The 15,791-nt window shown below is 45.9% G+C and overlaps 1 protein-coding gene across 1 annotated transcript; it reads left to right on the forward strand.

The window, feature by feature from the left end:
- Positions 1–2,161: 2,161 nt before the first annotated feature.
- Positions 2,162–13,815, forward strand: LOC101122778 (GTPase IMAP family member 5-like). Its single transcript, XM_042249021.2, has 3 exons — positions 2,162–2,233; positions 6,077–6,125; positions 8,215–13,815. The coding sequence occupies exons 2-3, from the start codon at positions 6,083–6,085 to the stop codon at positions 9,090–9,092; spliced, it is 921 nt and encodes a 306-aa protein (XP_042104955.1). The 5' UTR covers positions 2,162–2,233; positions 6,077–6,082; the 3' UTR covers positions 9,093–13,815.
- Positions 13,816–15,791: the final 1,976 nt, after the last annotated feature.

Raw genomic sequence — 15,791 nt, forward strand, 5'->3', positions numbered from 1 at the left:
TTGGTGTCCAAGGGACTCTCAAGAGTCTTCTGCAGCACCACAATTTAAAAGCATCAGTTCTTTAGTGCTCAGCCTTCTTTACAGTCAAACTCTCACATCCATACATGACTACTGGAAAAACCATGGCTTTGACTATATGAACCTTTAATGACAAAGTGATGTCTCTGCTTTTTAATATGCTGTCTGGGTTTGTCATGGCTTTCCTTCCAAGGAGGAAGCATCCTTTAATTTTGTGGCTGAAGTGATATTTTGTGCCCCCCAAAATAATATCTATCACTGCTTCTACTTTTTCCCATTATATTTGCCATGAAGTGATGGGACCAGATGCCATGATCTTAGTTTTTTGAATGCTGAGTTTTAGGCCAGACTTTTGACTCTCCTCTTTCATCCTCATCAAGAGGCTCTTTAGTTCCTCTTGGCTTTGTGCCATTAGAGTGGTATCATCTGCATATCTAAGGCTGTTGATATTCCTCTTGGCAATCTTGATTCCAGCTTGTGATTCATCCAACCCAGCATTTCACATGATGTATTCTGCTTATTGGAGAAGGCAATGGCAACCCACTCCAGTACTCTTGCCTGGAAAATCCCATGGATGGAGGAGTCTGGTAGACTGCAGTCCATGGGGTCGCTAAGAGTCAGATACGACTGAGCGTCTTCACTTTCACTTTTCACTTTCATGCATTGGAGAAGGAAATGGCAACCCACTCCAGTGTTCTTGCCTGGAGAATCCCAGGGACGGGGGAGCCTGGTGGGCTGCCGTCTCTGGGGTCGCACAGAGTCGGACACGACTGAAGCGACTTAGCAGCAGCAGCAGCAGCAGCATTCTGCTTATAGAACTTCCCAGGTAGCTCAGCTAGTAAAGAATCTGCCAGCAATGCAGGAGAAAGTGAAAGTGAAGTTGCTCAGTCATGTCTGACTTTTTTTGATGCTGTGGACTGTAGTCTGCCAGGCTCCTCTATCCATGGGATTTTCCAGGCAAGAATACTGGAGTGGATGGCCATTCCTTTCTTCTGGGGATCTTTCCAACCCAGGGATTGAACTCAGGTCTCCCACATTGCAGGCAGACTCTTTACCATGGCAACCCAGGAGACACCAGTTCAATTCCTGGCTGAGGAAGTTCCCCTGGAGAAGGGATAGGTTGCCCATGCCAGTATCCTTGGGCTTCCCTGGTGGTTCAGATGGTAAAGAATCCACCTGCAATGAGGGAGAGCTGGGCTCAGTCCCTGGGTTGGGACAATCCCCTGGAGGAGGGCTTGACAACCCACCCCAGTATTCCTGCCTGGAAATCCCCATGGGCAGAAGGGCCTGGTGGGCTTCAGTCCATGGGGTTGCAAAGAGTCAGACAGGACAGAGCAACTAAGCAAAGCGCAGCACATTCTGCGTATAAGTTAAATAAGCAGGGTGACAATATGCAGCCTTGATGTACTCCTTTCCTGATTTTGAACCAGTCAGTTGTTTCATGTCCAGTTTTAACTGTTGCTTCTTGACCCACATACCAGCACCACAGTTCAAAAACATCAGTTTTCAGGAGACAAGTTAGTCTGGTATTCTCATCTCTTGAAAAATTTTCCAGAGTTTGTTGTGATCCACATAGTCAAAAAGAACTGCCTACCACTCCTCAAAAATTACATACACACTCTCTCTCTAAGAACAGACTTAGACTCTAACCCAAAAAACAAAAGACAAGGACAGTGGCTCTCTGCCTCCCAGTTCTGTGGAGTTTCTGGAAAGGAAGAGGGTTCCATTCTATCCTGTTCTGCACCTTGCTCCAGCTTTGCACAGAAGGTAAAAAAGTTCTCCGCGAAAACCCAACACTCCCACAGAGGCAACCAGTGGGCTTTAGCAACGAGGGGATGAGGGACGGGGACTTGGGGGGGGGGTGTCCATATTTTTCTCTCTCACAATCCAAACATCACTTCTTTTCTTCTCTCACGTCTTAAAGAGGAAATTAGAGGGGGGCGAGGCGCTCGGGGTCTTCTACAGGAAGCATCCCTGAGTGCGGCGGGGGTTGGGGGTGGAGGTTCGGGGCCGGGGTTGGCGCGCGCACGCCTAGAACCCAGTGCTCTCGGTTTCGGCCGCAGCAGTTTCTCGCCGGCCGCAGCAGTTTCTCGCCGCCCGGAGGGGACAAGGGGCGCCCTCCGTCAGCCCCACCTTCCTCTACAGTCGTGCCCTGCAGCCTTCGGCCGCGCGCTCCCGCTGACCTGCCCGCATCCAGCCCGCAGCGCCGTGCCTGGTAAGGGGACCCTGGCGGGGATCCCGGGGTTCTGGGGAGGCGGCGGTGGCTGGGGGCGGGCGGGGTAGGGGGGCGGCGAGAAGAAAGCAGGAGGGGAGCTGGGGCTGGGGAGGGCGTCTGGAGCCAGCAGTTGAGTCAGGGCTACTGACTTGTGGTGCGACCTCACACCGGTTCCATGCCTCTGGGCTTCCCTGTCAATGAAACCCGGTGCCGATGGAGAGCGTTATGGACAACAGCGGGGTCCCAGTGCGACTGAAGCGGGTTTGGGAACCGCTCACTCCGCGTTCACAGCCCATCGCTTTCCACAGGGCTGCGATCTTTTCCGTGTTGTGGCTTACTTCTTAGCTCCTTTGATTTTCATAAGCTTCACAGGGTTTCATTGAGCTTCACTAATAGTCACTAACAGCACCACCTCCCAGAGACGGCAGGGTGCAGGAATCCATTCCTTCCACAGGATGAGTACCCTCAATGAGTCACGTGTTCCCAATGAAACCTTTAAGTGGATATTGTTCCAAGACCTTGATCTTCTGAAAGCCACCCCATTCTCCCCCAGAGACACCACACGTTTCCTGCGACATGATGTAGAACTCGATTCTATGGCAGAGAGACCCCAGAGTGTACAGGAACCATCCCTTGGTCTGCTGTCAACCCCCTATGAGCGCCGTGTTATGAAATTATGATGCTAAACTGTGAAACCAGCGATGCTGGGAAACAGAGGGACAGGGGCACACCGGGAAGGAGAGACTCATAAATGAGGAAAATGAAAAATATTTTTACCTTTCCAAAAACAGCATACATGAGAGAGCCTGCTTTCCCACGGTTTGATAGAATAATGTATTGTCAAGATAACATCAGGTTCGTCCAATTTAAAGATCAGAAGGTACACGATGTTCATTTGCTTCAATCCTCCTGCTGTTCCTGTCAGATACCTGTATAATCTCTGCTCACACACCATCTCTCTCATGATTTCTGATCCTGTTTGGGGAGGATTAGGATTTTCTTTGTGGAGAAGAAATCCGCCTTCATTCTTCATTCCCCCACTTTTGTTTACACTGCGATTGACACATTGCTCAGGGTTTACAATGCTTCTGGATCTCTTCCTAGGCTTGATTCAGTCCTTTTAATATCCTGTCATTTTGGCATCGACGTCAATATTCTTTCTGACTAGTCTCTGGACACTTTGGTATTTGTTAATATCCACCCCCAAAAATCCGTTCTTCACAGGCTGTGTCTCCCTGGCGGCCTGACCCTCTCAGAAGATGGTTCAGGAGAATGGTGCTGCACCTCTGCTCACCAACTGGAAATTTGATGGCGTTGTGGCAGCCACAGAGCTCCATTTGGGTCACACTGATCATCAAGCCACAGAAAAACACCAGATTGTTTAAAACTGAAATCCTTCCATTCTGAGCAACTTCTGTCCCCTGCAATTTTATTTTGAATTAAAAAACAAAAAATGCACCCAAAATTTCGCAATGCACTTCTCTTTGTTGGTTTTAGGGCAAGCTTCCAGCCTGCTGGCTTCAGTTTTGTCTTGACCAGGGATGGCAACATAGTATGTGATGTTCCAAGAGACTGGTTGACTTTATAATCACTTTTCTGCCCTGATGAATCTAGGAGAATATGCAGGCAAAATGTGCCATTTTTCACTCTTAGCCCCATGGCAGTTGTGTGATCATGGGCAGAGCAGTTAAGGTTCAGTTTCCCAATATTTTAATAGAAATTTTAATGCCTATCTTGGTCACATCATGGGGAATTTTGAAGAACAATTAAAAGAATGAACATGAAAGAAACTTTAAAATTTAAAATAAATGCACAGAGGATTATTATGATGGTAAAGTTCATCAACATTGTCACCACTATCTTCATCACCTTTACCACATTGATATGCTGATTCAAATATATAGAAAATCTCATCTGAGGTAGAAATGATGTCAGAGAATTTGCAGTTTTAGCGAAAGCTGGAGTATAATTTATCAGAGGCAAGGACAGCATGTGGGAAAAGGTGGTGAGGAAAATGCTTTTCTGGGGCTGAAGGAAGGGAAAGGGGTGTGGGAGAAAAAGGAAAGGAAAGAAGTTGTCTTAATATATTCTGACAGTGTGACAAGGGATGGTTTCCCTAATGGGGACCATTTCTGTGCAACCCGATGGAGTGAATAGAAAAATGTAGAAAAGGTAGGAATACCAGAATCAAGCTAAATAAGCAAATCAGTTATGAAAACCATTATGAATTCAATGTTAATCAATAAAATGCAAGTTTAAACCAATTAAGACATAAGACATTTTAATGTATGCTCCAAAGGGTAACCAAAAAATTAAAAATCTAGTATTACTAAGTGTAAGTGAAGATTTAAGGGATGCTCACATGTGGCTGCTGCCAGCATGATAGCAGAAGTGTCCTGGAGTGGGACTTGGCAACATCTAGTCAGGTGGAAGCTGTCCATGCCAGAGATTGTCATATGCACAAGATGTGTGCAGGACTCTTCTGCAGCACTTTTGGTAGTAGCAAGGATGTATTTGGAACTCCAAATGTTTGTTAAGAAAGAATTGGATAAAATGTTACATAAATAATGTCACTTCCATAAAAGATTGAAATACCAAAAAGTACTATATCTTAACTATAGGCCGATGTGTGTACAAGTGTAAATACACGATTGAGAAAGGGACATAAACATCTCGGAATACTGATTACCCCTGAAAGGAAGAGTGAGAATGAGACTGGGAAGTGGAGGAGTTAAAAAATAAAGACATGGAGCTGTATGTGTAATGTTCTTTTAATGTTTTCAGTCCAACAGAATAGCAGCAATAACAATGCCAAAATACTGAGATTTGTTCATTGCAAATGGTGGGCATTCATTTCCTTCTTCTGTGTATTTCTCTCCTTAAAATGTTTGTTTCATGACTGCATAATCTTTAAAACTGACGAAGTAAAATACAGGCTCAGAGTTCATCTTAATTATAGTTGCACATTGCAGGCTTGCCTTTTCTAATGGACGCTTATCTTTTCTAGCACCAAGAAGAATGACACAATAGCATGCCTCAGCTGAATGAAACCTTTATCTCCACGGTTTTGCCAATTTCTGGTGACATTGACTGGGATTTTTAAAAGTGGCTATTGATTTAAAGACATTTGATTTAAAACTGAGCAGGCAATGACTTTATCCTGAATTTGTCCCAAATGTTGCTGCTGTCCCTCAGTCAGGGCACCAGTTTCTCTCCCCCCAGCTGCTCAGAGGGAAGGAGGTGGTGACCATGTTCGGGCCTCTTCCCCTTCTCCCTCTCATGTCCATCCTCAAAGGAGCCCTGGACCCCAATTCCACACTCCCACTGGAAGGTGCATTGTACTTTCCTCTTTGCCACTGGAATATTCATCTGATACAAAGAGTTTCTGGGATTGGAAATGCCTGGTAATTCAACAAAGCACTATTCATTTACAGTAAGGCAACTTTTATTCTCTAGTCTAGCAAGTTTGCCTACTCTGATTCTAATAATAATAATAATAAAATAATAAAAAGCCCGGCTTCTCATTCCTAGAGGAAGGCTTTCTATATTTCACACCTTTTCAGCTTGAAGGGAGATAATCAACTGATGTGTATTCAAACATTTCTTGCTTTCCTGTAGAATGAGAAAAAAGCAAGAGTTCACTGTGTTAACATAACCTAGCATCACCCGCCTTGCTTAAAGTTATATATGGATATTTGAAAGCAAAGTATAAGTTAGAAAGTTAGCAATGGAAATGACTCATGTAAGGATAATTATTTTGGCTGTCTAAATTGGAGGTGTTCTCAGGCCTTACCAGCTCCTATAAGGACACTTGCTTTTATTCCTTTCTTCCTTTTATTCCAGAAGCGAATGGAAGGACTTCAGAGGAGCAGATACGGAACCATGGCTGAAGGTAAGAAACCCTCCAAATTCTCAAACTTTCTGGGCACCAGGCGAAAATCACTGTCTTCCCTCCTCCACTCCCTGACCTCAAATATTAAGACAGAAGAGAAACCCAATTATTTTAAACTGCAGGAGAAAAAGGTAGCTATCGTGTTCTTTGGGCTTCCCTGGTGGTTCATCTGGTAAAGAATCCACCTGCAATGAGGGAGAGCTTGGTTCGATCCCTGGGTTGGGAAGATCCACTGGAGAAAGGAATAGCTAGCCACTCCATTTTTCTGGCCTGGAGAATTCCATGGACTGTATAGGCGTAAAATAACAGATTTTAGGAGCCTAGAATGAATTTAATTCATTTGAGCTTATAAGAACTCCAGAAATCCTTGCATTCTCACTCTCTTCATCCCTAGAAGACTTAGCTCTTGGTACAGAGTGACCTCGCCAACACCACTTTTGTTATAATTTCTTATAATTCTATCAGCGACAGCAATGATCTTTCCAAAATATGTATTTCTAACATTCTTATCATCTCTTCTTCAGCCACCCATCCAGGGTCATCTGTCAGACTCTGTCCCTGACATTAACCACAAGCCTTCCCAATATTCAAATCCCTACCCTAAGAGCAGAAACCCAGGGACATTCGGCTGGTCCTCAGTGGGAGGTCATTGAGACTCTAACATCTGAGACTTCCTTTACTCCCAGGGTTCAGATGACTGTGATGAGCAGTCTGTGTGCCTGGGAACTGGTGGGTGAAAAGCAGATGATAATATTTTCTCATTTATGATTTATCCTCACCTCCTTGTAATTTCACCTGAGATTAGCATGAAACTGGCCTAAGTAACATCATGGGAAAAGCAAAGGATCACTTTTCTTTCTGAAAACCTGTATTTTCATTGGTCCTGAAGAAGTCCTTGGAGCATCCTTCATAGTGTAGCTGTTCTGGCTCTTGGCTATGGGTCCAAGCTTGGGCTCCCAATGTGGGCTTCCTACCAGTCAAGAGCCACCCAAAGTTGTATGCAAACACCTGTACGATTTTCATATCACTGTTTGGCAGAGAGAGGTCCATAGCTTTCATGAGATACCATGAAAGGTCAGTGACAGAAAAATCTTATGAATCACTAGCTTTACCAACAGAGACCTACTGTATGGCACAGAGAACTCTGCTCAATATTCTAAATAATCTAAATAGGAAAAGAATTTGAAAAAGAAAAGATACACACATAGGAATGACTGACTCACTCTGCTGCACACCTGGAACTGAAACAACAGTGCTCATCATCTTGTTGCTCAGTCGCTCAGTCATGTCCTCCTCTGAGACCCCATGGACTGCAGCACACCAAGCTTCCCTGTCCTTCACCATCTCCCGGACTTTACTCAGACTCACGTCCACTGAGTCCATGATGCCATCCAACCATCTCATCCTTTGTTGTCCTCTTCTCCTCCTGCCTCCAGTCTTTCCCAGCATCAGGGTCTTTTCTACTGAGTCAGCTCTTCTTCGTTTCAGGTGGCCAAAGTATTGGAGTTTCAGCTTCAGTATCAGTCCCTCCAGTGAATACTCAGAGTTGATTTCTTTTAGGATTGACTGGTTTGATTTCCTTGCAGTCCAAAGGACTCTCAAAAGTCTTCTCCAACACAGTTGGAGAGAATAGTTCAAAAACATCAATTCTTTGGTGCTCAAACTTCTTTATGGTCCAACTCTCACATCTATACAGGACTACTGGAAAAAACCATAGTTTTGACTAAACAGATCTTTGTTGGCATAGTGATGTCTCTGCTTTTTAATACACAGTCTAGGTTTGTTATAACTTTTCTTCCAAGGAGCAAACATCTTTTAATTTCATGTCTGAAGTCACCATCTGCAGTGCTTTTGGAGCCCAAGAAAATAAACTCTCTCACTGTTTCCATTGTTTCCCCATCAATTTGCCATGAAATGTTGGGACTGGTGCCATGATCTTAGTTTTCTGAATATTGAGTTTTCAGCCAGCTTGTTATCTGCTTCAAGAGTAAATAAAAATTTAAAATTAAAAAAAAAAAAAAGAATCACTAGTATGGTAAAACAAGATAATTCTCTCTCTCTCTCTCTCTCTCTCTTTTTTCTTTTACAGAACATCAGGGCTTTGAACCCTCCTCCTCGTTGAGGATCATCCTGGTAGGAAAAACAGGCAGCGGGAGAAGTGCCACTGGGAACAGCATCCTCTGCCAGCCCGTCTTTGAGTCCAAGCTGGGGGCCCAGTCGGTGACCAGGAAGTGTCAGAGGGCAACAGGCAGGTGGAATGGGAGGAGCATCCTGGTGGTGGACACACCCCCCATCTTTGAGGCCGGGGCCCAGGATCAAGAGGTGTACCAGAACATTGGGTCCTGCTATCTGCTGTCAGTGCCAGGGCCCCACGTGCTGCTGCTGGTGACCCAGCTGGGGCGCTTCACCGAGCAGGACGTGGTGGCCGTGACCAGGGTGAAGGAGGTCTTTGGGGCAGGAGCCGAGAGATACATGGTCATCCTCTTCACTCACAAGGAGGACTTGGCGGGCGGATCCTTGGATGAGTACGTGGCAAACACAGATAACCTCAGGCTGAGGAGCCTGGTCCGGGAGGTCGGGCGGAGGTACTGCGCCTTCAACAATCGGGCCTCTGGGGATGAGCAGAGAGAGCAGCTGGCCCAGCTGATGGCCGTGATCGAGGAGCTGGAGCGGGAGCACCAGGGCGCCTTCCTCACCAACGATCTCTTCTTTGATGCACAGATGCTCTGGCAGATGGGGGGTGGCGCCTGTGGGGAAGATCAGAGGCGCTACCTGGACAAGGTACGGCTGCAGGTAGCAAAGCAAAAGCAAGACTTGAAAGAGGCTGAGAGAAACTGTGTCTTCAAGGCACTCCTCCGACTCAAAGCCTGGATCGTTTCTCATACCAAAATATTTGTTCTTCTTGTCCTATGCCTTTTGATTTTTCTTGCCATTGTAATTATTTTGTGTAGTATCCATCAAGGCTGAGCACTTTCAGATATCACCTGCCATCAGCTTCCATTTTTTTCAGAGTCAGTATATCACCGACTCAATGGACATGGGTTTGGGTGGACTCTGGGAGTTGGTGATGGACAGGGAGGCCTGGCATGCTGCGGTTCATGGGGTCACAGAGTCGGACACGACTGAGTGACTGAACTAAACTGATATCTATCTATGTTGATCAGGAACTTTATTTGCTTTTTACATAATTTCACTTTCAATTTCACTTCCTTGCATCAGACACGCCATCCCTTTTCTTCAGTTGCTTTTTAGGTAAATAAAATGCAAAGGAGAAAAAATTCCCATTTCTGTTGTGTTAAAAATGGTGAAGGCAAATAATAAACTAAATGCACACCATCAAGAAATATCGACGAGTTTGCATAAAGGAAAATGAGTGGACTGACATGCTGTGTGAGCGAGCATCTTACCGGGGACCTACTTTTTACAGTTGAAATTGCTTATTTTATATGAAACATACTCTGACTTCCTTGCAGGTTGTACAAAAAAAAAAAAAAAAATTATACACTCCACAGGAGAGAACGACTAGGATGTTCTGGGACATCTCTGGGGTGTGAAGAGGCTGGGGGAGAAAGGAAGAAGGCCCTGGAGACAGGGTGGAGAGGAAGATCTCCAATAGTCAGCCACTGGGAAATTAAAGAACCGGAAATCCTTAGAGCAAGGCTGGATAAGAGCCAGATGGTGAGTGTAGGAATGCAGGCTTACCCGGACATCTGGTCTCCTTCAACACTCAACCATCCTCTTGAGCATGAAAGCCACCCTGGGCAAGAAGGAAGTGACCTGCAAAGCTGCATTCCCTACAAGTTTAGAAATTTGAATTGCATGAACTTTTCCTATGTGGCGATGAAACATTCTGCTTCTTTTTATTTATTTACCCGTTAAAAAAATGTAAAAGCCCTCCTCAGCTCACAGGTTATACAGAACCAGCCTCGGCCTGGATTTGTTCTGCAGGCTGTGGTTTGCCTACTCCCGTCTTAGAGGAGATTTTCCATCATGGGTTGAGCTGGGATGTAGTGGAACATCTTGAACCCCAAGGTCAGCAAAATCGTGTGTGATACCTGCAGAAATTTGGAGAAAGGGTGGCATTGCACATTTCAGTGGTAGAAAAGAGAAGTGGGCAGACACTGGGGTGATGTCTGATTGGTGGTCACCAAATCAGTGGAAAGAGGAAATCAGATGAGGAAGGGGCTGGGTGACCCCTTCCCAACTTCTTCTATGGAATAGCTGCCTGTCCCTTCATACCCTGTCGGGGAGACCCACAGTCGCACAGCCTGTGACTGGGTGGGTAAGTGATGAACTCTCTGTGATGCCCAAGCTCACTGTCCAAGTCCCTGCTAGTGATAAAGGTGCGGTTGATCTCGACATTGCTATCCCATAAACAATTCCAATCTTGTGCAAGGGGTATTATGTGTGAGCTCCTCAAACCCTTGAAACACCAAGCAACTCGGAGTTCTCAGACCAAGTACCTCCTCCTCAATGTGGTCTTCCCACACTGTCTGATCCAAGTTGGCCTCTCCCTTCCTTGACTTCATCCTGTCCCGCTCCACCCACACATAGCTGAGTGCTGAGTGTTGGGGTCTCTGCTGGGCACCAGGGATCTGAGAGAAGTAAGGCCAAAGGCACCTGTGCAGTAGAGGGAGGAAGGCATATAAAAATGAGGGTGAGCCAGAAGTGAGCATCCACACAGGGAAGCCAGAGTAGCCCTTGTTGGTCATGACTAGAGAAAGCCTGAGCAGCAATGAAAACCCAGTGCGGCCAATGAACAAAATAAAGTAAAAATGGGTGTGAGAAAAATTTGTTCATGGTGGGATGTCAACCAGAAGGAGAGTGAGGGCTCAGGGGCAGAGGCGCCTTGGCCAGGGTGGGGCTGGGGCTTCTAGAAACTTGCTGGCCCCTCCCTCCAGGACTGACTTCAGGCAGAGTGAGCAGGCAAGCCATTCAGCCCCACAGTAATCGAAGTCTGTGCCCCAACCGGTAATGCTGGGTCAGGCAGGAGATTGAGAATCACTGGAGGAGCAGCTGAGGGACCAGGCTGGGAGATGGGTCTTGGGCGGGTTCAAGGCTTTTCTCCACAAGGTTTTTAAGCAGGTTAGGAATTTCAGGAAGATCACACTGCAGGAATGTGGCAGTTGGACCAAGTAAGTGTGAGCCTGGAAACATGGCATCACATTCAGAAGAAAAGAATTCCATCTCAGCCATCCACTGGGGCCTGAGCTGTAATGGGAGGTGTGGGGATGGAGAAGACAGGACAGGAATGGGGACACAGGGGGTAAATTGACACGGAGTGGCACTAATATCAAGGTTGGGAAGGAGCCAGCTTTCTGTCTTGGCCTCCCGGGGGCCCTGGCTCCCTCCACTGCTCAAGGCCCTCAGAGGAGACTAGGCTGAGCAGAGGAAGGCGGAGACTTCATATCTGGTGGAGTAGACCTTGAACCTCTGTGATGGGTGGTCTCCCCCTCCCTCCAGGGAAGGCACTGGACCAGGGAAACTCACTAAAGAAAGTATCTGGGAGCAGGGCTGCCGGAGGATGGCCTCCCTCCAGGGATGCAGATGGTCAGTTCCCAGGCCTCCCCACAATGAGAAAGCATCTCTCGCCCAAGGAGCAGCATTTCTCAGTGAACCAGATGGCATTCCACCTTGGCTGACTTCCTAGGGGAGTAAAGCTGGAGGGTGAACCCAGAATATTTTGCAGTAGAGGAGGAGACAGGGTCGCGCTCCACCTTGACTCACACATGGATGTTCCCCAACGTGATCTCTTGGAAAGTGTTCAAACATGAGCACTGATTCTCCCTCAAAAGGGAAAGGAAGCACAGAAAAAAGCCACCTGGGGGCCATCCCATTTCCTCTGACCCTCCTTTTGTCATTTTCAGGATAATTCATTCCAGGGGTTTTTCACATTCTTGGGATGCAGTGAATTTCCATTTCTTGAAGTGGGAACTTTAGATATAGGCAGAGGTCCTCCCTGTCACCTGATAAAAGAGAAATTCATTTATTTATTCTCGATTCACTTTTTTGGCAGGAAGCATGAAAACACAGGTGTTCTGATAAATCTCGGGATTTATTTTAAAGAGATATGAAGAACTCTTCATTAGTTCAAATGTTTTCAAATGCAGGTAAAAGATACCCCAAACTCCAATGGCTTAAGTAATAAGGGAATATATTGGCTGGCATAATCCTTGGAAGAAAAGTTATGGCCAACCTAGATAGCATATTCAAAATCAGAGACATTACTTTGCCGACTAACGTCCATCTAGTCAAGGCTATGGTTTTTCCAGTAGTCATGTATGGATGTGAGAGTTGGACTGTGAAGAAGGCTGAGCACCAAAGAATTGATGCTTTTGAACTGTGGTGTTGGAGAAGCCTCTTGAGAGTTCCTTGGACTGCAAGGAGATCCAACCAGTCCATTCTGAAGGAGATCAGCCCTGGGATTTCTTTGGAGGAATGATGCTAAAGCTGAAACTCCAGTACTTTGGCCACCTCATGCAAAGAGTTGACTTATTGGAAAAGACTTTGATGCTGGGAGGGATTGGGAGCAGGAGAAGAAGGGGACGACCAAGGACGAGATGGCTGGATGGCATCACTGACTTGATGGACGTGAGTCTGAGTGAACTCCGGGAGTTGGTGATGGACAAGGAGGCCTGGCGTGCTGCGATTCATGGGGTGGCAGAGAGTCAGACATGACTGAGCGACTTAACTAACTAACTAAATCAGAAATCAGAGATGGGGTGGGCTTCAGGGCTGGTTAATTCAGGAACTATGGTTGATTCCATTACTCTGCTTGGCTTTGAAGTGTTGGGTAAGTTGGCCGTGGAGAAAAAGAAAGTAAGCCAGGCATTCAGGCAGAAAAAGATTCATTATAGGAAGAAAGAAAGAAAGAAAGAAAGAAAGAAAGAAAAAGAAAACTGGCTTTAGAGAAAAACCAGTGCCCTCCCTTTACAGACAACCCATCTTATACTTTTTGATGGGTAATCATGCCTCGAAGGGAAGGGGCTTTAGTTTATTTTTAGCCTGCAGCTGGGGTCTTTTGGTCATGTAGTTGAAGGGATCTCACAGTTAGGTGGTCACATAGTTTTGAGAAACTGGCACCAGCAGGGAGAAACAGGATATTGCCTTTAGGGGAAACAGGATGCCCACCAGGGCAATGTGGCCACTGTGACTTCATCTCTTGTTTGTCAGGGCACCACAATGGGCCATATTTTAACTATATGCCATGAGCCCCTTGTGAACCCTAACATTGCAGCCTTTTTGATATAGGGTAGGGGCTGAAGGTCAGGCTTCTGTATCTGCTTTGTGCTGGTTTTGTCACAGGAAGCACACTGATTGAAACCACACACCCTGGCCAGGCACCATAGTAAACATTTGCATGAATTATTTTACAACAGGAGGTCCTAGTAAGGAACATGGAACTGATAAGCCTCTACCAACCAGAAGAGTTCAGAAAGGTCAAAAGGAGACACTACATTTCCAACCACCTCCCAGAATCCTTCTCTCTGGCATCCATCTTGGCTGAACAAGACATGCACCACCAGGAAGGACTCTGAGTCACAAGGATTGGCTAAAGACAACCCAGAAACTAATCCCATCATCATAAAACCCAAGACGGCAAGCCATGTGGCAGAGCTGTTGTCCTGGGTTCCCTTACCCTGTTGCTCTCCACCCGGTACCCTTTCCAATAAAATCTCTTGCTTTGTCAGCACGTCTCTCCTTGGAAAATCATTTCTGAGTGTTAGACAAGAGCCCAGTTTCGGGCCCTGGAAGGGGTCCCCCTCCTGCAACAGTTTGGGGCATTGTCATGGGGTAAGATAAGAATAGGCTGGAATGTGGTTTAAGGGAAGTCAGAGTGGGCTCGAGGCTTGTGATAATTGGAGCGAGTTAGAAGTAGCTCATGAACAGTCTGGCTGGTAAAGGCTCATAGGCAGCCCTTCAGGAAGTTTGAGAAAAGACACATTAGACAGGGGCCAAAAGTCAGAATAAGGGTTAATATGAGAAGGGGTCCAGCACAGGTAGGACCCATGGCATCCAATCCCAATTGCTTAAGCAGTTTTCTCATGATTTACTAAGGTGTTGATGTATTCTTGAGGCCCTATTTATCAGATTCCTTGCTGCCTGTTTTGCAACACCCTATTTATTGGCGTAGAAGCAGCAGGCTTCATCTAGAAAAAGACAAAGGCTTCCTTTTTCTGCTGTGAGATGGTCTAATCCTCTCCTGGTTGGAAGGACCACATCTGTCAGGGAATCTAGTTGGCCCTGGAGAGTGATAAGGCCAACAGCTACTTCTAGGCTCTCAGTAAGATTCTTAGAGAGGCTGTGATAGTTTAAAGAGGTAATGAGTCCTGCAGTCCCTGTTCCAATCCCCACCACTCTTCCTAAGCTTATCAACAAGAGAATGAATTGAATTGTTTGTTTGGATTGGTTGTGGATTAGTGCTTTTCAGAAGTTTTGGTTGTTAAGAGGAATAGAGATACCAAGTAGGATCTGGGTTATTGAAAGGGGCAGAAGAGATATGAGAGAAATGAGGTATCAAGTCTTCTAATGTCTCATTGCAAGTGTTAATTGAAGGCTCCAAAAAATTAGAGATGAAATTTCAGTCTGAATTAGGCAATAAGGAGTTCATGATCTGAGCCACAGTCAGCTCCCTTTCTTGTTTTTGCTGATTGTATAGAGCTTTTACATCTTTGACTGCAAAAAATATAATCAATCTGGTTTCGGTGTCGAGCATCTGGTGATGTCCACGTGTAGAGTCTTCTCTTGTGTTGGAAGAGGGTGTTTGCTATGACCAGTGCGTTCTCTTGGCAGACTTCTATTAGGCTTTGCCATGCTTCATTCTGTACTCTAAGGCCAAATTTGCCTGTTACTCCAGGTGTTTCTTGACCTCCTGCTTTTGCCTTCCATTCCCCTATAATGAAAAGGACATCTTTTTGGGGTGTTAGTTCTGGAAGGTCTTGTAGGTCTTCATAGAACTGTTCAACTTCAGCTTCTTCAGTGTTTCTGGTTGGGTCATAGACTTGGATTACCATGATATTGAATGGTTGGCCTTGGAAACGAATGGAGATCATTCTGTCATGTTTGGGATTGCATCCAAGTACTGCATTTTAGACTCTTTTGTTGACTATAATGGCTACTCCATTTCTTCTAAGAGATTCCTACCCACAATAGTAGGTATACCAGTCATTTGAGTTAAATTCACCCATTCCAGTCCATCTTAGTTCGCTGATTCCTAGAATGTTGATGTTCAATCTTGTCATCTCCTGTTTGACCACTTCCAATTTGCCTCGATTCATGGACCTAACATTCCAGGTTCCTACGCAATATTGCTCTTTACAGCATCGAACCTTGCTTCTATCACCAGTCCCATTCACAGCTGGGTGTTGTTTTTGCTTTGGCTCCATCCCTTCATTCCTTCTGGAGGTATTTCTCCACTGATCACCAGTAGCATATTGGGCACCTACCGGCCTGGGGAATTTCTCTTTCAGTGTCCTATTTTTTGCCTTTTCATACTGTTGATGGGGTTCTCAAGGTAAGAATACTGAAGTGGTTTGCCATTCCCTTCTCCAGTGGACTGCATTCTGTCAGACCTCTCCACCCTGACCCGTCCATCTTGGGTGGCCCCGTACAGCATGACTTAGTTTCATTGAGTTAGACAAGGCTGTGGTCCGTGTGATCAGATTG

This window comes from Ovis aries, chromosome 4 (genome assembly GCF_016772045.2).
Source record: "Ovis aries strain OAR_USU_Benz2616 breed Rambouillet chromosome 4, ARS-UI_Ramb_v3.0, whole genome shotgun sequence".
Lineage (NCBI taxonomy): Eukaryota > Metazoa > Chordata > Mammalia > Artiodactyla > Bovidae > Ovis > Ovis aries.